Source organism: Andrographis paniculata, unplaced genomic scaffold (assembly GCF_009805555.1).
Source record: "Andrographis paniculata isolate CXL003 unplaced genomic scaffold, ASM980555v1 Contig51END, whole genome shotgun sequence".
Taxonomy (NCBI): Eukaryota; Viridiplantae; Streptophyta; class Magnoliopsida; order Lamiales; family Acanthaceae; genus Andrographis; species Andrographis paniculata.
In genome coordinates this window covers 2,066,774-2,093,728 of record NW_026137586.1, presented here as the reverse complement: position 1 = coordinate 2,093,728, position 26,955 = coordinate 2,066,774, and the positions used below count along the sequence as shown (strand labels likewise).

General features: G+C 29.9%; 2 protein-coding genes across 3 annotated transcripts; both read left to right on the top strand.

Annotated features, from left to right (window-relative positions):
- Positions 1-6,198: 6,198 nt before the first annotated feature.
- LOC127253550 (pectinesterase QRT1-like) lies at positions 6,199-8,654 on the top strand. The gene is made up of 5 exons (XM_051278196.1): positions 6,199-6,482; positions 7,005-7,200; positions 7,753-7,959; positions 8,053-8,285; positions 8,507-8,654. The coding sequence occupies exons 1-5, from the start codon at positions 6,199-6,201 to the stop codon at positions 8,652-8,654; spliced, it is 1,068 nt and encodes a 355-aa protein (XP_051134153.1).
- Positions 8,655-10,709: 2,055 nt separating this feature from the next.
- Positions 10,710-26,562, top strand: LOC127253743 (DExH-box ATP-dependent RNA helicase DExH11). Of its 2 annotated transcripts, none has more exons than XM_051278491.1 (23): positions 10,710-10,975; positions 11,175-11,426; positions 11,609-11,869; positions 11,974-12,042; positions 12,921-12,996; positions 14,000-14,175; positions 14,288-14,395; positions 14,770-14,871; positions 14,956-15,156; positions 15,263-15,373; positions 15,993-16,060; positions 17,499-17,865; positions 18,292-18,447; positions 18,514-18,624; positions 19,658-19,711; positions 20,561-20,818; positions 21,663-21,772; positions 22,685-22,838; positions 23,002-23,440; positions 24,407-24,621; positions 24,742-24,980; positions 25,065-25,191; positions 26,041-26,562. In XM_051278491.1, the coding sequence occupies exons 1-23, from the start codon at positions 10,832-10,834 to the stop codon at positions 26,251-26,253; spliced, it is 4,011 nt and encodes a 1,336-aa protein (XP_051134448.1). In that variant the 5' UTR covers positions 10,710-10,831; the 3' UTR covers positions 26,254-26,562. The 2 variants fall into 2 exon arrangements, with proteins under 2 accessions (XP_051134448.1, XP_051134446.1); XM_051278489.1 differs by having other exon boundaries at positions 13,994-14,175.
- Positions 26,563-26,955: the final 393 nt, after the last annotated feature.

The following is a 26,955-nucleotide window of genomic DNA, read 5'->3' as shown; positions in this document are numbered from 1 at the left end:
GGCAACCTCGAACCAGACCATAGCGAAGATCAAAGCCCTGAATATGGAATTAAAATTTATATAAATTATTATTTTAATAAATATTTATTTAGATATTTTTAGTTAAATTTTTTTATATTTAAATTTTCACTTATTTTTTAATAAAAAGAATATTTTTTATATTATTTTTTAACCATATTTTTTTTATTTTTAAAAATATTTTATATAAATTTATAAAATTTTATTTATAAATAATACATCCTATTTAATTTTTTTATATTTTTTAATTAAAATTTTGTATTAAAATTTTTATTATTTTTGTAACTGGTTCACCACACAAAGAAAATCATTTGCTACAAAAATATAGTTAAAAAATAGCTTTTGCAATGAAATAATGGTTAGCGGATGAGAATTCGTTACAAATAAATATTATTTTGATAGTGATAACTTATTAAATTTATTATTTTTTATAAAATAATAATAATTTTAATTATTTAATGTTATTTTAACTATTTTTTTATTACTTCTCTATTTTAACTATAGTGTACAATAAACATATAAATTTAAAAGATATATAATTAATAAATAATTATTATATAATTAAAATAATTAAAGATTATAATTAAAATTAAAATATTAATAAATTATAAATTAAAAATTTTAAAATAAAATTAAAATATACTATTTTTTTATTAAAAAAATAACATAAGATATGAGAAGTAAAGAAATGTAATATAGACAAGATATGTAGGACAAAAGAGTATATATTAACATATTGTGTAAATAAAAATTAAATAAATATAAAAAAAATTAATATATTATTCGGACACCAATTTAATTATATTTCAAAAGCAAACATTTAAAAGAATAAACCTTACAATGTGCTTCTACGTATTTATAGTTGTTCGTATCTTTTATTGGATGGGTTAGATTGTACGTAAAAATATTAATTTTCTAGGATGTTTATTTATTTATTTATTAATTATTATTATCAGTATTCTAGAGACTTTATAGAATAATTTATATTAATTATATATATATATATAATAAAATGGCATTGGATTCCACAACATTAGGTGAGATTTTTGTTTTGTTTTTTTTTTTATTTTATGAATGTGTTTGTTTATGAGATTTTGATTTTGATTTTATTATTTGTAAAATAATTTTTTTAAAACAAAAAATAAAATATTTAATTTATATGTAAAAATTATAAAAGTTCTTAGGGTGTGTTTGTTAGAGGGTTTGGATTTTGAGTTGGGATTTGAATAGTAAAAGTTTTGAATTTGAATAGTTATATGATATAATATAAATAGGTGTTGATGTGATGTTTTGAATATTAAATTAATTTTTAATATAATATAAAAAATAAAAAATAGGTGTTTGATTTGATATTTTTAGAAAAAAAAAATGATGAATATTGTATTTAAAATCCAATTTTCGAACAAACACACCCTTAAATGTGTCCACATGTATATTATTTGAAAGATAACTGATTTTTAAAAAAATGTTATCTATAAATATAATACCCTATATCCTAATATATATATATATATATAATAAAATCAATAAAATACACAAAAGTCAATAAAACATAAGGTTTGGTTGTTTAGTGTTGTAGTTTGATTTTTTTTTACTTTTTTTTTTTTTTTTGGTAAAGTACAATGAATCGTGTTAAATATAAATATTTTTGTGTTAAATTATTTATTTTTATAAGATAAAAAAATATAAATATTGAGGATCGTATTAAAAAGATAATAACAATTAGATTAACAAATCCTTACAAAATACAATATTATTTTCTATAATATTTTTACAATTTTTTATATTTAAAACCACATAAAATTATTAATAAACACACCTTTTTAAGTATTTTGTAAATAAATTTATATTTATATTAAAAAATATAAGTAAATTGTTTTTAATTAAAAACTTTAAAACGAACAAACAAAATTATTTAATTCATGAATACTTTATTCTGAATTTTGAATAATAAAAATTAAAATTGAAATAATTATTTAATATAATATAATTATATATTGATGCAATAATTAAAATAATAAAATTTAATAAAAAATCCCACAAACAAAAACACACCCTAAAAGTTTAATATGTTAATAGATACTAGTATTAAAACAATAATACATAATCGTATAAAGATATGATATCCCGTAAGAGATGAGTTGGTGGTGTGAGGAGTGAATTTATGTGAAGTGCATAAAATTATATCGGTAATATATAAAAAATAATATTTTATATTGAATGTTAATTTTTGTGAAATAATAGAATATATATTAGAAATAGTGAAAAAAAAAAAATTGGAAGAACACACCTTATATTTTCAAAAATATTGTAAATTTCATAAAAAATTCAAATTATGAAATAGAATAATATACACTTTTCAAATTAGAAGTGTGTTAATAAGCAATTTTTTTTATTTATTTATTTTAGAATTTGATACATATAACTAAGTTTTGCTTACTTATATGGTTTCGGAAGTTTTACTATTATTTATTAATAATAAGTTTTTTTTTTTAATCTTATTTCTTATGTCCATCAAAATTATGTTGTTTTTTTTTCGGTATATTTATGTATAATTTTATACTAAAAAAATTATTTATAATTTCATTATTTTTACTTCAACTAACAATAAATATTTTGTCACTATCTTTTTAAATTTCACTATATTTTAATCAAGATCATAATAAACTTTCTATGTGTTTGTTTGAAGGTTTCGATTTTGAATTAGTAAAATATTACATTTGAATAATTATTTAATATAATATAAATAGATGTTGATGTGATATTTTATGAATGATATAAATCTTGAAAAAAAAATTTCCAACCAAATGCATAATATTTCTCTTTTACTTTTTACTTACTTTAAATTTATATTAAAATATATAATTATTTCTTAATCTTTATGTTCACCAATTATAAATAATTTTCATCGATAGATAAAATACATCAAATACTCAAATATTTACTATTTTAAAAAATTTCAACCTTCCCTAATTTTCTATACCTGAGGTTGTTAACATATATAGAGAGACGAGGTTTTAGTTCTAGAAAATCAGCCGAATATTTCATTTATTGGCAAGAGAGGTCGAACATCGCAAATTGTAATAACTTGGCACAACAAAGCTTCTGACCCTAATGGCCTTTGCGGGACCTCGGGGACCAGAGACTCTACCTTCGTCAGAGTGTTGACAGACTTTTTCTACACTAGAGATATCGTCTTCGAGGTATTTAATAAATTCGCTTAATCATTCAACTCAATAGAATATATTTAATTAGAAGAGATTAACTTAAAAAGTTGTACTAACAATTTTTTTTTATGTTAAGTATTAAGAAGCGTGTAAATAATATTTTATTTTAAATTATTAATTTTTTATGAATCGATAAAATCTATATTATATATGTCATGTGAATATATGCATACATTATATTTTCTTGTAATATTAAGTGAAAAATCATGTTGAAAGAATATATTGTATATAGAAATATACTATTTTTTCTTGTAAAATATTAAACCAAAACCTAAGTAAATAAACAAACTTTAAGTTTGTTTATTATTATTATTATTATTATTATTATTATTATTATTATTATTATAGCTATAACATAGGTGTTGAATATATTGTTTTATATGAAAAAAATTATTTTTTTTATAAGAATTGAAAAAAAAAAAAGACATAGAGCTATTGGTTTTTTCTTGTTCTGTGCGTGTTTATTTTTACGTAAGTATTTTTAATATTAGATAAAAAAAAAATATTGAATTTTATATTTTGTATGAAAATTGATATATTCTTTTTAGATAATTTTAAAATTGTATATAAAAAAAATCAAAATTATAAATTTCATTAATTTAACGTATCACTTTACTTTATTCACAGAACAAGCAGTAGCATTGAGAATCTTACGCGAGAAGGCTATGTTTTACAAAATAGGATTTTTGGGCTCACATGACACACTTTTGGATGACTTCGATCCCACTATTTTTTCCGATGTTACATTTAAGATTTTATTGATTTTATATTTGGCAATGGAAGATCTCTCTATTAAGTATGTCAAAGTCATTGATTATTTTTTTGGCAAGATTATATTTGTATAGACAATTAGTATTATTATTGCAAACGGATGTACTTATTAATGAAAATATGCATTTTTTTTTATGATATTAATTAAGAATGTTTGATTTTCGTGGCAAGCAATCCGTAAGCAATAGCAGTCCATTACCTGACTCACAGCGGATGAAAATGCTGGCTTTTGCATAATTAGGGAAACTGGCTGATGTACCTAGACATGGGGAATTACTCACGGACAATATATTCTCAAACTCAATTTGATTTTAAGTACTGTCTGAATGATGGAGCGATTTCGGCTATTCAGAACATATATCAATGATACTATTTATCAATAGTAATATTTTTTAAAATATCCCATTATATTTTTTGTTCTTATTTTCGTAATTTTTTTTAGAAATTATGTAAAAGATATTTATTATTTTATTATCTTTTTTATTTTTAATTATTATAATTTTTACTTTTTTTTAATTAAATTTTTTTCATATATTGAGATTTTTCAAAATTAAAGTATTTTTTTTTATCTAATTTAAATAGTAGATTATATATATTTCTTTCAAAATAAATAATGTATGTTATAATTGATAGTAAACTTATTAAATAATAGCTACGTCCAAATATATCCAAAGTTATTTAAAATTATTTGTTTTTAAAAAGAGTATTTAATTACTTTTTCCTAAATTGTATTTGAAAAATGAATAATAAAAAAAAAATCGATATTGAAAAATTTGTAACTAAAATGTTTGAAAACAACTATTTTAATATAATTACTTATATTTATCTTTCAAATAAGTAAATATATATATATATATATTTATACCTCTAAAGATCTTTATTTTTTTTTCGCAATAAGTAGAAATAGTAATAGAAACACTTATGGAATAGAGGGAGTATTATAATTATATTAATATATTGTATAAATAATAGTAATAAAAATTAAAAAATATATATATATATTATTCAAACACGAGTTTATATTGGAAAGACAAATATTATGAACATTGAATATTACAATGTGCTTCTTCGTATTTATACTAATTCATATAATTTGTTGAATGGGATCGACTGAAACAATAATATTAATTTTCTAGAATGTTTATTTTTTATTATTAATATTTTAGAGACTTTGTAGAATGATTTAGATTAATTATTTAGTAAGTTTATATATATATATAAATCAAGTTTATAACATGTGCTATGAGTTATTATTTTATACTATTAAATTATATAATAATTTTATTTTAATAAATAATAATTATAGTTTTTTTTTATATATAAAATATATTATCCTAATCAAATCACTTTAAAAATTAATATACAAAAAAATTGAAAAATTAGTTTGTATAAAATAAGAACAACAAAATAGATATTGTCTCCGTCCCACATTGGATGTCTGAGTCACTGTAGACACGAGAATTTAGGATAAGTATAATTAGTAGATAATTACGAATGTATTAGTAAAAATAATTATCTTATAATATAAATAATTATAAATTAAGATTAAGATAACTGATTAGTTTAATTAAAATTAAAAAAATTTAAATTAGAAAATTTAAATGAGATTAAAGTGTGTAATCATTTTTCGAAAAAGAAAAGTGACATGAGACGTGGGATTGACATAAACTGTGGACATTAAGATGGAGGGGAGGGAGAATTAATAAAATACATGCACATAATGAAAAAACTAATTATTTAAAAAATATAATAAAAAAAGACTGAAATACATTTGAGAATAGTTCATATGTATATATAAAAAATACATTATTTATCTTTGTATTGTCGTTTCTTTCGTATCTATAGTCTATAATATAAACAAACTCACATAATTTGTTCATAAATACTAATATTTAGCATTAAAATAATAATATCTAATCGTAAAGATATGATATTAAATAAATCATATAATTAGATATAATCAGTTACATGTATATATATATACACATACAAAAAGAGAAGATAACGAAACAAGTTCTTTACTTTTAAGATTTGACCCTTCCCTGTCAGAGGTTCTGTTTGCGAGCAGGAAGATCGATAATTACAAACCCTTATTACTGCTTACAGCTAAGATCGACAATCATCTTCCATGGCCAGAAGAATTAAGTTATCTTCAGCACGACGTCGTTTCTTGATATTACTGATGCTATCCTTCACTATTCTCAGCTCCATTCAAAATAGCAAGAGCAAAGCCTTCGCCAGCATCGATTACATTACTTGGGACGATCTAAGAATCCCTAATAATAACACAAGACCAGTGTCTCCAATACAATTGGACGATCCCAATAATAACGTTACGACGACGACGATAATCGTCGTCGATCAGCAGGGATACGGTAATTCTACGACAGTGCAGGGCGCCGTCGATATGGTACCGCAAGATAACAAGGCAAGAGTCAAGATTCACATTCGTCCCGGAGTTTACAAGTACGTCGAAAGCCTCTCTTTTTTTAAAAAAAAAAAAAATTACTTATAATTCAATTATGATTTGAAAAGTTTTTAGTGATTTAGAAATTCCATCCGACTTTCTTAGGATTTGTTAGTATTTTGATTTGATCTTTTTTTATGTGAGGTATAAGGAATTGACTCTGTAATATAAAAATACTACTCTCTCCGTTCATATACCGTGTCTGCTATGCTATAGACACGATATTTTAGGAGAAGTGTAATTTTTAAATAATTAAGAATGTACTAGAGAAAATAATTATCCTATAATATAAATAATTATAAATTAAGATTAAGATAACTAATTAGTTTAATTAAAATTAAAAAAAAAATAAATTAAAAATTTTAAAATGAGATTAAAGTGTATAATTATTTTCGAAAAAGAAAAGTGACATGGAATGTAATTATCTTCTATCCAAAAATTATGTAGGGTTTTTTTGTTATGTATATTTATGCATGCTCCATTTATACTAATCTTTTATAGTTGATGTTGTTAATACATAGAGAGAAGATTTTGGTTCCAGAAAATAAACCGTATATTTCATTTATTGGCGAGAGAGGTCAAGCGTCACAAACTGTAATAACTTGGCACGACAAAGCTTCTGACCCTAATGGCCTTGGCGGGACCTTGGGGACTAGAGACTCGGCCTCCGTCACAGTGTTGTCGGACTTTTTCTGCGCTAGAGATATCGTCTTCGAGGTATTTAATAAATTCGTTTAATCATTCAATTCGAGAAAATATATTTAATTAGAAGAGATGAACTTAAAAAAAAATTGTACTAACACTTTTTTTTTTATATTAAGTATTAAGAAACAGTGTAAATTTGTATGAGCTTATAAAATTTATATCATATATTATGTGAATATATGTATATATTATATTTTCTTATAATATTAAGTGAAAAATCATGTTAGAAAGAATACATTATATACATAGAAATATACTATTTCTTGTAAAATATTAAACCATAATCCAACTAAACAAACTTTATTATTATAACATACGTGTTAAATATAATGTTTTATATGAAAAAAATTATTTTTTTAATAAAAATTAAAAAAAAAAATATAGAGCCAATGGATTTTTCTGTTGGGTGCGTGCATGTTTTTGTGTGTGTATATTTTTAATACTAGGTAAAAAAATTGTTCAATTTTATATTTTATAGGTAATTATGAGATTGTATAATAAAAAATCGAAAGAAACTTCAAAACTATTATTTTATGACGAAGTATCACTTTTCTTTATTCACAGAACTCAGTGGTGGAGCCTCCAGGTGGAGTAGAAGGGTTCCAAGCAATTGCATTCAGAATCTCCGGTGAGAAAGCAATGTTTTACAAAGTAAAATTTTTGGGCTCACAAGACACACTTTGGGATGACTTTGGATCCCACTATTTTCTCCGGTGTTACATTAAAGGTTCTGTTGATTTTATATTTGGCAATGGAAGATCTCTCTATCGAGTACGTCAAGTCATTGATTTTTTTTTTTTTTTATTGCAAACAGATGTACGTATGAATGAAAATATACATTTTTTTGTTGATGATATTAATTAGAAATGTTTGATCTTTGTGGCGAGCAATCCGTACGCAATAGCAGCCCATCACCGAGACACAGCAGATGAAAGCACTGGCTTTTCATTCGTAAGGTGCATAATTAGGGGAAGCGGGCCGGTGTACCTAGGTAGGGCATGGGGGAATTACTCGCGAACAATATATTCTCAAACTCAATTTGACCTTGAAGTACTGCCTGAAGGATGGAGCGATTGGGGCTATCCAGATAGAGACAGGTATGAATGATACTATTTATCAATAGTAATATTTTAAAAAATATCCTATTAAATATTTATTTTTTATTATAAAATATCATATCAAATATTAAATTTACTATTTAAAAAACTTTCAAAATTTTAAAAGTATTTTTCTAGATGGAGCCGTCTAATGAATGACCTAATGAAATAGTATCTTTAAATATTATCATCTAATACTATTTTTTTTTTCTTATTATTAGCACTGCTATGTTCGGAGAGTATAATTGCCGAGGTCGAGGAGCTGACCGAAGCCAAAGAGTTCGGTGGTCGAAAGCTCTAACTTTTTCTGAAGCTCAACCATATCAAACTATTGAATTTATAAAAGGACAACAATGGTTAAGATTATAATTTTACATCATATATATATGTATATATTCAAAGTGATATGAGTAATTATATTTTTTGTTCTTGTTCTTTGTACGATTATTTATCATGGAAAATGCTACTCAATGTGTATGATTATTAGCTGAGTTCATGTTTTAAATATTTTTATTTGGGATGAAATTTTCTCAAATTTTTTCTTATTTATAATTAAAAGAATGAAATAAAATAAAAAAATAACAACAAGATCAAGATGGCTCGGAGCCATGTCATAAGGCTCAAGTCTAAGATCCTCGGGTGTTTTCTATATATATTTTTTAATTTTATATTTAAGTTTGAATTTTTATTATTTAAATTGAATTTAAATAATACTCTCTCTATCCCAAAAGTATAGTCTTATTGTGTTGGACGGGATTTAAGAAATACTGATATTATATTGACAGTTGATAAAAAGTAAGGATAAATGAATTTTTTGTCCTTGTAAGTATATTAGTGTAAAAAGTAGTGACAATTGAATAATAATAATAAAAAAGTACGAATAGTTTTATGGTGATTTGATTATTGATAGAAATGAGACTATTGTTTTGGAACGGATAAAAATGATAAACAATACACGCAGGGAGTATTTGATATAATGCTATATGAGATAAATAATATATACTCCCTTGTCCCATAAAATTATGTTGATTTTGTTTGACGCGGATATGGTAGGCAAAAATTATAGAAGAGTATGATAAGAAAATATGTTAAACGAGTGATAAAATAATAGTGGGATAAATAAATAAAATTAATGATAAATTAATTATTATTTGCTAAACTCATAATAATAAAATTGTAGATGTATAAAATTATTTAATATAAATAAATTCTGTATAAATTTAGCAAATGGAGAAAAAAAGAAATAATTATATAATTTTGGCAAAAAAAAGAAAAAAATTGTTAATAGCCGGAATAGCGATAGTGACATGCCCACAAGAGATAACGTATGCGCGTACATGCTCTGTTTAGGCGATACATTTTCACCAATTTGAAACTATTTATTTTTAAAAAAATATTACATTAAATATATTTTTTCCTTCATAAAAATCAAATCAAATACTGATTTTTTTATTTTTTTTCAAACTTTTAAATTTTCAAAAACCTCAAAACATCCCTATCTAAATACACCCTCGAGAGTTTCTTTACAGGTGTCAATTTATTTATTTTGTGTGTTTGTTTGAAGGATTTTGCAAAAACTACACTATTTATCCAAACAAAATTTCGCAAAAATATTAAATCAAATACCTAATTTTTATTTTCTATATTACTCTAAAAATCAATTTTACATTCAAAACATCGAATACCTTTTTATATTACATTATACAACTATTCAAATTCAAAAACTTTTACTGTTCAAATTTCAACTCAAAATCCAAACATTCAAACAAACACACCATAAGTTTGTTCACTTAGTTAAAAAAATACAATATACACACACCTTAACATAATATATATATCTCTATATAATACAATATACATACATCAACAATTATACTATAAAATTAGCACTGTTTTTTATATTATCAATTTGTTCATATCTAATACTACTTCATCAGTCTCATTTACTTTTTGCGTGTTTATTTTTAAATATTAATTATTATATAAAAACATACGTATAAAAAAAATGACAAAAATATTTCTATTAGTGTCTTATAATACTGTTATAATAATATTTATGCAAAAAAAAATTATACAAATATAATGATATTTTTAATGTTAAGTAAAATAATGTAAAAGATAAATGAAACAATTATAATCGGACGAAGAGAATAAAGAAAAATATATATTTATTAAAAATATTGGAGTAAACAAAAACTCTATTCATTTAACAATTAACTTTTTTTTCAAAAAAATATAAATTAAGTAAGTGGAGAATTTTTTTTTATTATTATTATTTTAAAATTTTAAAATTTCAATAACTAAATAAAACCTTATTTTCTTTGTTAAAAGAATTAACGGGCGATTGGGTTTAAAATTTAATGCTAAATCCGCCTTAATTAATTGCGGCTACCAAACAATCCCTTAATTTGGTGCTTTTCTGGAATGAACAATTATGTCCAAAACACCGCTGTTGACAGTTTCCTTGTCAGTTCTCTCACTCCTGAAAATTTAATCTCAAAATTTGCCCGGGAGGGAGGGAGAGTAGTAGTGAGGTAGAGCGAACGATGGATCGAGTGCCGGCCGGGAACGAGCTTGGTTTCCGGGTTGCCTTCACTGGCTACAGCGGCCATGTTAGGATTGAACCCGAGTCTCCTGTCGAAGTCGAACGCCCCAGCAATCGTCTCGACGGTCTCCCCGATTTAATCCTTGTCAGTGTTCTATCTGGGCTATGAAGTTTCTATTTTTTATATATGTTGAAAATGTAGTTGCCTTCGTCGCTTTTTCTAGTTTTTTTTTTTGTTTCATGGGTTAGGGTTCACCTGGAAGCAATTTCATATGTTCTGCGCCTGATTTTTCTTGTAGTTTGGAAACAATTGTTTTGTTGAGTTTTGTATGTTTGTGTGGCAGCCGCCGGCGTTCCCTGAAGAAACGCCTGAAACGATAAGGGGGTACATAAAGGAGAAATTTCTACTTCCAAGATTGGATGAAGATCTTTTTACTCCACAAAATGCAGGCAAGCAATGGGATTTTGACTGGTTTGACAGAGCCAAAGTTGAGCTGGAGCCGTCGAAGCCCCGGTCTGTGGTTATACCATCTTGGGAAATGCCTTTCCGACGCAAGAAGGGTAAAGGGGGAAGGTGGGAACCAGAGTCAGTGGAGGTACTGGTTTATTTATTAGGATTTTTGCTGACACCAGGATTCAGTCTTTTGAATTTGTATCTGTAGCATGTTCCGAGTTCCGGTCATAGTTAATCTATAGAATATGATGTATGCAACCTCAAGTTTATTCACTGATTTGATACATAGAAATTCTGAAATAATAATTGAAATTGTACTTCTAGGTGGATGTATCGCAGCTGACAATAGAAGGTGAGGATTTGAGTGCTATGCCGCGCATTGTTGAACCTTCCAAGGATTTTGTGCGAGGAAGTGTCAATAATCGTCCTTTTCGCCCTGGTGGATTGGATGAAAATGGTTCTTTGGGAAAGACACTACCTGATGGTGCTTGTAATGGTGAATGGGCACTTGAGGTTTTGCGTGGGAGTCAGCCACAAGTTCTTCCCCCTGGTTTTAAAAGTGGATTGGATCTAGGTCAGCTTGAGGTAAAGCTACTAAATGGAGTAATGAAATATCTCATTTTCAATTGATACGTTGTATTGCACCATTCAATGATAATTACATCCTTACTATTTATCAAAATGTGAAGGCACATCCATATAGATGGGATATTGGTGAGGAAACAAGCATCAAAAAAGAGACAGAACATGTGAAAATGGTTAGTTCTGCCTCTTATGATTTTGTTGTATTGATACAATAAGGTCTTCTTTATAGTGTGCGAGTAGTTAAGGTCTGTTTGGTTGTGTTTTGGTGTTCTTTTAGTATTTTAGGAATAATGAGTTTTTTTTTGTTAGTTAGTGGAAATTATGAAAGTGTTTCGGGAAATTGTTATGTTGTTTTGGTGAAGTAATTTTTTATTATTTTAAAAATGTTTTATGAGAGTAATAGAGTTTTTATTGGGGGATCGTGGGTAATTTTTTTATTGGAAATGGTGTAATGTGTAAAAGAACTAAAACTAAAAATGTTTAATTGAAATAGTTGTTTGATGTGCTATATATAAGTATTTGATTTGATGTTTAGAATATATTTTTTTTAAATACTCCCCCTGTCATTGAAAAATATGTTCATTTTCCCGTTTTGTTTGTCATCCAAAACTATTCTCATTACTGTTTTTAGTAAAAAAAATCATACATCTTGTTATTTGTTGTACTTTTTTTACCATAAAAGACAGTAATTATCACTTATTACCCATCCATGTTATAACATGTGACAAAAGTATAAACATATTTTTTCAGGCCAGGGGAAGTATAATATATTAAATGAAAAATACATGTATGATGTAATGTTTGGGAGGGGGGAAGGGATGGGGCTTTGGGAATAGGTTTGTGTAGATGCATACTGAAAATGGGGGTTGAAAACACAACTAAACAATGTGCTATACACAAGCTCTAAGACATTCTGTCCTTGACTTTCTTGTTTACTTGTATTTGAGAATATTCAAATATATGAAATATTTTCTGATTTTATTGAGAAGCCTTAGCAGTTCAGGATTTCTTGTTCATTGTCTTAATGCCCATCTTTTTCCATAAACTGCAGAGCGAATTGTCAGTGCAGTTTGATGATTTGTTCAAGAAAGCTTGGGAAGATGATGTTCTGAAATTTGTTGATGATGGTCAGTGCTGGGTGCATGTAACATATACTTTTGTTATTTACTTCATTTAAAGGGCAGTGGAAGGTGCTCTACAATGTGGATATGAGATAATCTTTCTGTTTTATTATCAAACATCTCTGTACTGTTCTCGGGTTGTTTAGTCATATTTTTAATGAGTCATCAAATATTTCAATATCTTTCTATATGGTTAACTGGTGTCCAATCTTCCCATCAGTTGGGATGAGCTAGACACATTGTTTTTATTGGTGTGAGTGGCATTTTGATTACTTTGGAAGAATGGAATCATTTTTTACTTTTTTATTATGATACTTTAATTTCCTTAGAAGTGTATAATAAGCTTATTAATAGAAGATAATGATCTCATACTACAAGGGTATCGAATACTTAAAAGAAATTAAGATCTGTGTTAACGTAGTTTGATCTGATGGCCTAAAGTATAATAGGTTTGTTCTTCTTTCTCCATATTATTTACAGCAATAACTTTGGCAACTTAGTGGTGATTTTGAAGGGGAAGGAGAGATAAGTGGGAGTTTCTTTTTGTCCTGGTGCTTGATGAATTGAACACTTTTTGTATCGATGGACATAAATTTGTTCTACTTATGACTGATGAATTACTGATACAGAGAATTAATAACTCCTTTTGAGCATGTGGTTGTTAGTCTAATTCAGAACTGCATGTATTTTCTTTCTTTTGAAAATGTTGACTTGTTAAAGAAAAATAGAATCTTTTTGCTACAATAGCAACCGCGTTTTTTTTTTTTTTTTTGTTAATTTCAACCATATTTAGGCTCTTTTGCCTCGTCAGTTTAAACTTTAACTTCAATTGTATTCATTGTTTCTTTCCTCCATTGAAAGAGTTTGCATTTATGTCATTCAAATAGATTGCAGATGCGAATCTATTTTTAAAGCATTTAAGTAGTTTGGGTACTTTTAGTCTCTTACCATTTTTTTTTCAACAACACTGATGTTACAAGCTGTTTTTGTGGTTGCATGCCAGGGGCAGACACAGAGAGTAAGCCTGCCGAGGAATCTGGTCAAATAATAATTGAGGAAGAGCTGCATGCAGTTGATGATGTTTCCATAAAAGAGTCTACCATGCTTGATGAAATTCTGTCTGTCAAAGCAGAGTCAACACCAAATGATGGAGATAAAAGTAGTGGTGGACAGCAGCCAAAAGAGGTAATGGTTTCCCTATTACTATCCACTCTGTAAATGCTGTAATGTGTGATCCTCTTATCGTAAGTGGTTTTATTCCTTGATCTAGCTGGCTAAATGAATGATTTATTTACAGGGTTGGGCTCTTAGGCATGGAACTGAAGAGATTGCAGAACGGTTTAATGAACTTGTTCCAGATATGGCACTAAGTTTTCCTTTTGAACTAGATCCTTTCCAAAAGGAGGTATTGTTCATGACCAAGCTAAATTAGAATTAAATATAAACATTACTGCACAATTGAATTACTTAGCGTAAAATTGAAGTAGCATTGATGTGAGATGTCTGGTTGATTGACTTGATGAGGTGCTAGTGTGCTTCTGGTAAGGGTTTTGGTATTTTGATATGCATTTTTGTTTGAACAGAAGTGCATATTTTCTGTTGCAGAGTTAATACATTTTTCATTTTCAAGACTATTTAATCAAAAATCTGATTGTGGCTACTCTCTTGCTATCACTTACGCTACTATTTAACTTGTATATGCCATTACTTTTACGAGAACATTTTTGAATTGCTTAAATTTTATTCATGAACAAGGTTCTGTATTTGTATTAATTATAGGCCATATTTTATCTTGAAAGAGGGGATTCGGTCTTTGTGGCAGCTCATACATCTGCTGGAAAGACAGTCGTTGCGGAGTATGCGTTTGCTCTTGCTTCTAAAGTATGCCGCTATTTCTGGGTGTTTGTGCTTATTGTTTAAAGTAATACATGAAGGATAGTTTATGATAACTTTGAACATATGCAGCACTGCACGAGAGCTGTATATACTGCTCCTATTAAGACAATCAGCAATCAAAAGTACAGAGATTTCTGTGGAAAATTTGATGTTGGCCTCCTCACAGGTGATATTAGCTTGAGGCCTGAGGCTTCTTGTCTTATCATGACCACTGAGATATTAAGATCCATGCTTTATAGAGGCGCTGATATCATACGTGACATAGAATGGGTGTGGCCTCTTTCTCATATTTTATCTTTCCTTTTGCGATGCTTGGCCTTATAGAATCTGTTAAATTTAATAAAACTTATGGTTATCTTATTCTGTATGTGGAAAGGTTATATTTGATGAAGTGCACTATGTTAATGACGTCGAAAGAGGTGTGGTTTGGGAAGAAGTAATTATCATGCTTCCCAGGCACATCAACTTTGTGCTTCTTTCGGCCACGGTATGAATTGTTCTGAACTCCTTGGTTTAAATTCTGTTGGTAATTTTGTAACATTTACCCTTTAAAAAACACCATATCAAACACCTATTTTCCATTTGAAACATCTCAACCAACATCTATTTTAATTTAAAACATCTCATACCACACCTTTTCAATTCAATCTACTATTTCCAAAACAATCCAAAGCACCCCCAAATCACAAACAAACACAGCCGTGATCTTAATTTCCGTAATTAATGTTGTTCAGTATGTAAATTTCTAACTTGCCTAAGATGGTATGAGAGTTTATATGATTTCACCAGACAGCTGTAGTGCTCCATTACATTTAAGTTCATACCTTGATTCCACTGTATTAATAATGCGCCAATCGCATATATAGTAAATCCTCTTTGAGTAGTCATGCACAAGGATGTGGCTCCTACTCCCACCAAATATTTTGATAATTTACTTTTGTAAGCTACTATATTGATCGAGGAATCCTAGATGTTGTAAGAGTAAAGGATTGTTCTCAAAAGATATTATTCTCTTTACCAAACATATGCATTTCATAAATAACTTAAGGATATACATTTGCGATTGGATCTCAATGGCACAGCTAAATGCTATTTACTTTATACAGGTTCCTAACACAATTGAATTCGCTGACTGGATTGGCAGGACAAAGCAAAAACAAATTCGTGTTACTGGGTCAGTAGCATATTCTGGAGATCTTCATTGTGGTTGCTTTACATGTTATGACTTGCTTTCAACCGTGTTTAGGCCAGCCTCACATGTTTGCTATTGCTAGTAGCTTTCTGCCATTCATGATTGTATGACATAGGCATCTCGTGGTGATATTTCCCACTAAATTAGCATTCTTAAAAGAAGCATCCATTAAAAGAAATTCCACATATTTGGATGAATGGCTCATTTCCTTTAAAAATATTTACACAATAGTTAGTATACTTTTTGTTAATTAAAACATTAGAAATCATTTTCAATCTTTTAATTTATAAAGGTGTGTTTGTTTGGGGGTTTGGATTTTGAGTTGGGATTTGAATTGTAAAAATTTTGAATTTGAATAGTTGTATAATGTGATATAAATAGGTGTTGATGTCATGTTTTGAATGTAAAATTGATTTTTAGTATAATATAAAAAATGAAAAATAGGTGTTTGATTTAATGTTTTTTGGAGGAAAAAAATGGGATGAATAGTGTATTTAAAATCCAATCCCCCAAACAAACACACCCTAATTAGAAAGTGAGAAGGCATCCCAGGAACTTAATGTTAATAATGTGATTTAAATAAGTAGACACACATGACACAACACAGAACACAAAAAAGAAAGATAGATTTGCTACGCTTCCATCTTATAAGACGATTATATTTGAGCCTATTTAGGGTGTGTTTGGTTTGAGGGAAAGGAGGCGAGGGAAGGGGAGAGGAGGAAAAAAAATTTAATGATGGTGTTTAGACGTAGGGTATATTTCCAAAATATTATATTGACCGACTAGTATTGCTATTTATTTTAGAGATTAAGATACTCTTGTAAAACGAGGCTGAATCATAGTACTAGGGTTAAGAAAAAACAGAAGACAAACAAAAGGAGGAGTCGCTAGATTCCAGTAGAAACCTCTTCATTTCCTCTAGCAGCACGTGTAACCAAAAAGTCAGCCAATCCCTTAGCACTTCTAGGCACATGTGAAACATGACCACAGGGTATTCAGAGATGGAAAGGCACATCTTGTTGAAAGTGCGATCAAATGCACATGGGACATATACTGTTGTTAAATCGACCCTTACTTTGTGTGTGTGTGTGTGTGTGTGTGTTGGTAATATAACAACCATCGGTCCATCACAATCATTTATTCAATATGGACTAAGTTCAGGTGCTTTGTAGTGTAAAAGTTCAGGTGAAACATCAGTATTGAAATTAAAATCGCATTGTCAAAAGTCAAAACATTTGCTTATGTATTATTATTTTTGTAACATCACAGTAAATTATGAAAATGTTGCCAGGAAAATAAATGGTGTAATAGGATGTATTGTCAAAATTCTTATTGTTTGCATAATTTAGGAAGATTAGAGTGTACACTGTTACTAACATAAGTGTTGTTTCCACCATGTGTTTTTCTCTTTAAACAGGACCACCAAAAGGCCAGTACCCCTGGAGCACGTCCTTTTCTATTCTGGAGAGCTTTACAAAATATGTGAAAATGAAAAGATTATACCCCAGGGAATAAAGGCTGCCAAAGATGTGTACAAGAAGAAAAACTCAGCTACAGCAACTGGCCCAGGATCTCATATGGGGTCATCTGCAGCCACTGAGAGGTCCAGGAATCAGAGACATGAAAATACTTCTCAAGCAAAGCAGAAAAAACATTCTGGATCCATGAATGTTGGTAACTTTAGGGCACAGAACAGTGGTAATAACAATTGGGGTTCAAGGAGAGCAGAAGCCAACATATGGTTGACGCTTATCAATAAGCTTTCTAAGAATTCTCTTTTACCTGTAAGTTTGAAATATTTAACTTATGTTCCCCTCCTGCGATCATTTAAACACATTTCATTACTATTTAATCTATCATTTCCCTTCAAAACATCACACCAAATGCCTATTTTCCATTTACAACATCACATCCAACAATTATTTTCACCTTGAAAACATCAAAACCTAAAGCACCAAAACAAACGCAAAACACTAGCACACACTCACAAGTTTTTTGTTCCCCCAGGCCTGGACAACTCATATTATACATTTTCCGATTCATATTTTAATGCTGCCTTGTAAATAAATGTGCATGTTGAGTCGCAAATTTTAGATATTAGACAATCACATGGCTGACTGCTGTTTGTCTTCCTTTATTTATTTATATATTTTAGGTTTCTGTTTTTGGTAACAGAGAACCTTCAGTAAATGTTAACCTTGTGTTTACAGGTGGTTATATTCTGCTTTTCAAAGAATCGCTGTGATAAATCAGCTGACAACTTGACAGGAACTGATCTAACGACTTCCTCTGAGAAAAGTGAAATTCGAGTTTTTTGTGATAAAGCATTTTCAAGGCTTAAAGGTTCAGACAGGAACCTACCGCAGGTGTTGTATTGAATTTTTATTGGTGCATAAATATCTGGGATGGATTCTTATGCCCTGATGTTACAGATTGTTAGAGTTCAAAGCCTTCTTCGAAGAGGAATTGGTGTACACCATGCTGGATTGCTTCCCATTGTCAAGGAAATTGTTGAAATGCTATTCTGTCGTGGCGTCGTCAAGGTAAAGTATTTATGTGAATGTATGATGCTATTTGGCATAGTATTTGATTCTGGAAAGTAATGCTGTCCTTAATTGGACCACTGTATTTAAACTTGAAATTTATCATTAACATAAATATAAGAATATAATAAATGCTAATTCTGATTCATGGACACATGGGGTGTTATAATTTTTCTAAATTTAGGTTTACTCTATCTCTGTATAGGCTATGTATAGATATGTATTCATCTATTAGGTCTGTGGTATGAACGCAGAAAGAAGTCTCCTGTATGTTAATGCTTTCCTTATCTAATAGTAAATGAAATCAGAGTTACATTTCCCAATTTTGTTTGGTCCTTCATTAGAAAATATCAAAATACTGAAAATGGGGTATGATAAATACAAAAAGGCAGTTTATAAGTTAAATCACTCCATTCAACATGATTTGAAAATTTAAGATGAGTGAATGCCTGTCATTGCATATTTATGCACTGTGAATGGTGTAGGGTCATGATTATTTTCTTATAAGTTTAGATTAATGATTTTAGAGCAGGAAATCTCATGCTCAGATTTTCATTATGAATGAACGTTCTATGAGCAAGCTTTATATTATGAGCATCGTATCCATTCAAAAACAATGCAGTAATCAAAATAAATAAATAGAAAGTGATAAACTTTTTGGGTATACAACTTAAACTTTAAGGTGAGATAAGGCAGACATTTTATTCTTCTAACACATGAATAGGTCCAAGCAAATGTAAAAGAGCCTAATTCATGGATATTGGGAACACTTTGCCTGTCCAAAGTACTTATTTAGATATTCTTTGAATGTATAGAAGGATATGAGTTGATGCTTCATCTCCCTCTCGAGGCTTTTTTTTCTAAAAAGGAAAAAAATAAGAAGTAATGTATCATAGATGTTGATTGCCTTGAAAATTATGTTCTATTATCTAATCGCAGTTCATTGTTTAGGGGTATGCATAAACACATGTTCATGCACAATTTCTTTTTCTTATGAGACTTCTAATATTCATGCTTCTTGTTCTACTTGTAGATTTTGTTTTCAACTGAGACATTTGCAATGGGAGTTAATGCCCCAGCGAGAACCGTAAGTTGTTTGTGTAGTTGTTTTGAACAATGAGGAATTAGCATGCTATTGGAATAATTTCTGTCTGGCAAGAATATTTCAGCACCTGATAATTTCCTAATAAACTCATATTTTTGTGGTTGTGTTCTTTCGGAATAATGCTTAAACTAAACTCTACAATCTATCTAGCAAGAATTTTAGTGCTTGAGCTGTTCACATTGTGCTGGGAATTTTGTTGCTCCATGTTATGCCACTACTCTCTCTCTCTCTCTCTCTCTCTCTCTCTCTCTTTTTTTTTTTTTTTTTTTTTCCGTTTTACTTGCTCCTCCATGTGTAGGTAGAATTATAATTATGAGAAATTTTAAGTTCTCTCTGTGCTGGGATTTTTGTTGTTCGCTCCTGTGTGCATATTACAGAATTATAATTATGTATGTCTTTGTGATAGCTACACATTCATTTCTTTTCAGCACACAATCATTTCTATTCTTCATCACTAACTTATTCCCTACACGAAAAAAAACATCATATTTTTATCCAACCAGCGGATCAACGCTCATTTCAATTCAAACTTTTACTTTTTTCATAACAAACCCAAATTTGCTTCGTCCTGTGCTCATGCTTCTGTTGATACTGTAATCTTTGGCCAAATATAACCTATTTGGCTATTTGTACTCCAAATTGCAGTGGTTTCATGTCAGTTACATCATTCTTAAGTTTTGGTTGACAAGTCGACTTCGCTTACTGTTGTTTGCCCTCAAATCTATATCATTGATATAATGTTTCAAGTCAATTATCAGTTATGTTTGAATTGGGGCACGATGCTATTACATGTCACTCTTCTTGTGGATGATTTTTCTTGTTTTTTGGCAGGTCGTGTTTGATTCTTTGAGGAAATTTGATGGCAAGGAATTTCGACAATTGCTTCCCGGAGAATACACACAGATGGCTGGACGTGCAGGCAGGAGAGGACTTGATAAAATTGGTACAGTCGCTATAATGTGTAGGGATGAGCTTCCTGAAGAGAATGATTTGAAGAATGTTATAGTTGGTAGTGCAACTAGGCTAGAATCTCAGTTTCGGCTCACTTATATCATGATCTTGCATCTGCTTCGTGTTGAAGAATTAAAGGTACTATTTGTTTTTAATTGCTGCAGAAACTTATTTTTAAACTACCTTAGATATGATGTCGTAGATGTATCAATAGGATGTCTGTTGTGGTAGCGCGATGTGTTGAAGGTAAATGAGGGAGCCTAAAGGTAGAAGTGTCCCTAATGAAGAGGAATTAGTTTCCGGTTATAGTGACCAACTTTTCCTCTGTCTGTTATTAAGAATCACGCTTGTCTTTGGCAGTTCAATTTCAGCTATTCTGTTGGTCCATAAAACAGCAATGTGTGCATACATGTAAATATGATAATGTTTTCTATGTAGTCTATGAATTTCTACTCTATATTTATTGTCTGAATCTATGATTCCAGATATTGAATGCAGAACACCGTGTCTAAATATTTTAATTTTAGCCTAATTTAGCCCAAGCTTGCAGTTGCTGCTGACATCTTTTTTATTTTTTACATAAATCCATTCAGCTGGTTGGTAAGCTTATGTTTCAGAAAATAGGTCTTTAAGTACATTAACTACTAACTTATTTTTCACTTTGAAATTATTTCTTATTAACTATCAAAATGTTTCTGTGAACACTCCACTGATCTCACAAACCAACCACTACACACTACCATCACAATGATAACTCTCACAACCCTATCCGCACTAGTTACCTTTAAAAAGCTTGTATTTACCTTGTTGTCTTTTTTCCACCCCTTGTCATATGGTAGCATTGATTTGGAAATGTGGATAGCATGGTGATTGGAGGATGATTTGATCAGATAATAATATTTTTTGTTAAATTAGTAAACCACACAATGACTTAACTAATTTTTTGTTCATCTTTCTGGTTTTCTTGGGAACTTTATTTCAGGTTGAGGACATGCTTAAAAGAAGTTTTGCAGAATTTCATGCCCAGAAGAAACTTCCAGAGAAACAACAACTTCTAATGCGGAAACTTGCTCAACCTACGAAAGTTGTTGAGTAAGTGTAGAAAATGAAACGATTTATTTATTTATTAAATTATTTGTGTGTGTAGTGGTTTTAGTGATTTGTGTTTAATTAAGAATCCTGTACTTTTAGGGAATTCAGATTTCCTTCAGAAAACCCGATGATACACATTCTTGTGACTTTATCGCATGTCTTTCATTTTTAATATTTACCCTTTACGAGATCAGTTACCCTATGCATCCTTTCACACCATCCAGTGAGGTATGCCATACAATGTAGGCAGATTTTGCATGTATGAATGAAATTGGAGCTTTTTATTCTACCGCATTGCTGCATTCTTGTCTCTGATTATGGGTTCTGAAACCAGGTTTCAACACATTTTCCTGCTAGTTTAATTCATGTTAGAAGATGGAGCTGAGTTCTTGAATGTGCTGTCTTGATCTAGGAGTTATGATGGACAATAGTCATCCAAAATGCCCTTTCTTCTTATTAGGGACAGTCTCACGCACCTATTATCACACTTTCCGTATATCCCTTGGCGTTTTTTTTTTTTTTTTTTCTCTTTGAGATTACAATTATTTTTTTTTACGTAACCCCAACATCATTCCTATGCTCTGAACTTTGTTTACAGTCGAGGGGAAAGTGGTTGTCTTGTTGAGGTTTTATAATAGAAAGGAAATCTGATGATCAGAAATTGTACCTTAGACTAAGAGTTTTTCAAAAAATCTCAAGATGCGCGTGAGAGATAGAAAGATTGTTTGTCGGAGCCACTTGCTTCAGCTTTATTTCAACCGTAATGTAAACGTCAGTCAACACGTATGGCCTAATCTTTCATAAAGAACCTCCTTCAAGTTTGTTGCTGATCTTTGAGTTGTTCTCAATGGCGTTATAACTTTTTTTGCAATACTACATGTTTACTGTGTGCTTGCATCTACCTTGTTTTAGGTGCATAAAAGGTGAGCCAGCAATAGAGGATTATTTTGAGATGTATGCTGAGGCTGAAACTTATGGTCGCATGGTCACTGAAGCAATTATGCTGTCTCCCGCTTCAAAACAATTTCTGACCATCGGAAGGGTGGTAGTAGTCAAATCACCTTCGGTAAGTTTACATTAAAGATAATAAGTTTATGAATTGCATAATATCCTTTGTTTTGGTGTGTCAGCCTCATTTTATTGGAAAATGGTGCAATTGTGATGAATTTGAAATGTATAGAATACAAGGACATGAATGACTTCTCACTTATTTCTTTTATAAATTTCAGGATCAAGATCATTTACTGGGTGTTATAGTGAAACCGCCGTCAGACAATTATAAGTACTTAGTATTAATGCTGACACCAGAATCACCTGAAATCTCGCCATCAAAAAGTGTAGATAAAAACACTAATGATTTCCATGTGTTAGTACCAAAGTCAAAACGTGGCCTGGATGATGAGTATTACTCTTCATCCACATCACGGAAAGGATCTGGTGTCGTCAATATAACATTACCTCATTATGGTTCTGCCTCTGGGGCGAGTTATGTGGTAAGAGAAGTTGAGAATAAAGAGTTCATATCAATTTGCAATTGCAAAATAAAGGTAGACCAAGTTCGGCTCCTTGAAGATGTGAGCGCTGGTGCCTATTCATTCACGGTACAGAAATTGTTGGCACTCAAATCTGATGGGAACAGGTATCCACCTGCTTTGGATCCTATGAAAGGTAACTAATTTAAAATTTACATATATAATTGTTTGGTCATTTTGTTAGTTCAAAGTTTGGATCAACGTTGATAGCATGTGCATGTCATTAACTTAGTTCAATCAAGGACAAATTTTGGAATTGAGACTTGTCAGTTGGGTTGTATTCAAATGTAATCGAGGCGAACACTACACAAATCCAGTTTGGTATTAGCTTCGTTTCGAATCTTAAATGCAATTCATATTCGATTCAAAATAGTGTGCTTATATTTTATTTGATTTGCTTTGCATTTTTAAAATACGTTATCAATAATATCATTCAAATATCCGATTCAAAATTTAATTTGGTTTTTGCCCTATTCAATTCGAATTTTCTTTTTTTGAACACTTAATCAGCATACTAGCATCTTACTATTCGGAAAGTCTTTTCTTCCCCCTAATTGCAATAATTTTGGTATACTTCACTTGTCATGTGATAAGTAAGAACGGGTTACTGTTTTTGTTAACCACTGCGAGTTTGTAATAATAAGGCCGTAGATCTGTTACAGTTTATAAATATACGCACATATTTACTTCCAAGTGAAAACAATGTTGTTTCTGGATGTTATAATTAGAGGTCGAACCACCAACATTGTACATCAAATGTCCTAGGATGAGCACATTTAATAGGATTCTGATTCCATTTAGTGGATCGACTGAAAAACAACCAACTCATGAGGCACTCATCTCTTTGTTCAAACAATATCAAAGTTCTATTGTAATAGGATTCTAGTTCTATCTCAGCTGCTCGACTTAAAATAACCTATTCATGTGGTGGCGCTAATATCTTCATTTAAACAATCTTAAAGTTCCATCTAGTGATTGTAACCAACACTTCATACTTACTGTGAATTTCAGAATGAATCATTTGTTGTCGTTTTTGTTTTTGTTTTTAATCTTGATGCTTTCCGCATATTGATGGGATCAATGGGAATGTAAATGTTGCCAGATTTGAAGTTGAGGGATGTTGAGGTTGTTGAAGCTTATTACAAATGGACTAACTTAATGCACAAGATGGCACAGAACAAGTGCCATGGTTGTACCAAGCTGACAGAGAATCTTAAGTTGGCCAGGGAGTTGAACAAACACAAAGAGGAAGTAAATGCTCTTAAATTTCAAATGTCAGACGAAGCACTTCAGCAGATGCCCGACTTTCAGGGCCGTGTACGTCGCATCATCTTCTTGCAGATAACCATAATACTTCTTTCCCCAATAGCCATTTAATTTTCAACAGTCATAATCTAGTTTTTGGTTACATTTTAACTCACATTTTTGTCGATGCAGATTGATGTATTGAAGGAAATCGGATGCATAGATGCTGATCTGGTAGTGCAAATCAAAGGCCGCGTTGCGTGTGAGATGAATTCAGGGGAAGAGTTGATTTGCACGGAGTGCTTATTCGAGAATCAGCTGAGCGATTTGGAGCCGGAAGAAGCTGTAGCAATAATGTCTGCATTCGTTTTTCAGCAGAAGAACACTTCCGAACCCTCTCTTACGCCAAAGCTCGCTGAAGCTAAACAGAGGTATCCTAATTTCTTAATTGCTCATTCTGCGGATTTGATTGTTGAATCGTTGGATGCTTAATCTGGATTTGGTACTCGATTCAGATTGTACGATACAGCAATAAGACTAGGAGAGCTTCAGGCGAAATTCAAGTTGGCTGTTGATCCTCAGGAGTATGCCCACGAAAATCTCAAGTTTGGCCTCGTCCGAGTTGTGTACGAATGGGCAAAGGTAATCATCCTCTCTGGTCTCCATTCAATGCCTTTCTCTACTGTCCCTTGCATTTCGATTCTGTTATGTTATGGTTATTATTTTTACATGACTCACTTAGGATGAGATCGCCGTAATACTCCCTCTATCATAAAAAAAATAATAATAATTTTATTTGCTTTTGATACAATTTTAACGTGGTGTGTACTTTTTGCCTTTTATATAAAAAAATAGAGAAAGTAGTTACTTTTTGGTAAAAGAAATTTTTGCCTTTTATCTAAAAATATAGAGAAAGTAGTTACTTTTTGGTAAAAGAAATAAAAATGGTAATTATGACTCCCTCAGTATTTATTTTTTTATTTTCGTCTATCTCATTCAAAAGTATCTATTGTATTACACATATAATTATTTTACGCACTTTCACTTACCAATAAAATACTACTTCCTCCGTCCACATAAAAAGTATACATTTACTTTTGGCGCGGAGTTTAAAAAATAATAGTATTTTAATTATAGTGGGTAGGTAAAAGTAGTGTAACGACATTTTTGCCCTTACTTTTTGGTATAAAAGCGATGTGATGTAAAATATGGGTATTTGTGGGAAAAAATGAGGTATTTAATGAAATGGTTACTTTGTAATTGGACGTCCCAAAATAAAAATATGTATACTTTGTAGCTGGACGGAAGGAGTATTGTTTTTTAGTTTACAATAAAATTTCAAAGTGCCCTTTCAAATGGTACGGAGGTTTTTTATTAAAAAATAAAATGTCCATATTTTTTTTACGACAGAGGGAGTACAATAACCGGACACATTTATTATTCTGATTCGACTGCGCCTGAATATCGATTCTTGTTTTTGTGATCAAACAGGGAACCCCCTTTGCTGACATTTGTGAGCTGACCGATGTTCCGGAAGGCATGATCGTTAGGACAATCGTGAGGCTGGATGAAACATGCCGTGAGTTTAGAAATGCCGCGGCTATTATGGGAAACTCGGCACTTCATAAGAAAATGGAGATCGCTTCGAATGCAATAAAGAGGGATATTGTCTTCGCGGCTAGCTTGTACATTACAGGGGTTTAGAGAGCTAACATTGTCTGTGTACCCATCCTCTTCTATCTATGTTTGTATCCGACAACTCAGCCTAGCCTAGCCTTCCCTTCCCTTCATCAGTACAGAAATTTTGAAGGAAAGATACACAACCAACAGCCACAGGTAACACATTTCATTTTATTGTATTTTTTAGGATTATTTTTCACATACAATTGGATCTATGTACGATTTTTAGGATTTCTATTTATACAATAATTTTAGCAGACAGAGGTAACTATTATATTGTTCATTTTATCTTTACTCCAAATTCATGTCCAAGAAATGGGATTTCATTCTGAATATTAGGCACTCCCTCGGATATATATTTTATACACTTTAATTATATATATATATATATATTTATTTATTATATAATAATTTTAATTTCTAATTATCGTAATATATTGTTTGTGTTAATATATTTATTAATTTATACCAGTCATGCAAAGAGTATCCTGTCCAATCAAACTTTGCATTTATTGTGTTTAAATTAATTTGTTTTTTATATTAAAGGTAGGATACTATGTTAGTAATATAAAAAAATATTTTAAATTGAGTTACTAAAAATATATATCATATTTTTTAAAATATTTATGAAAATTATATCATTTTCGAAACTACTGGGTAGTGGACTCGACGTCGGGTTGTGTCAATCTATATATATAATTGAATTAAAATCTTTTACCCAAATTT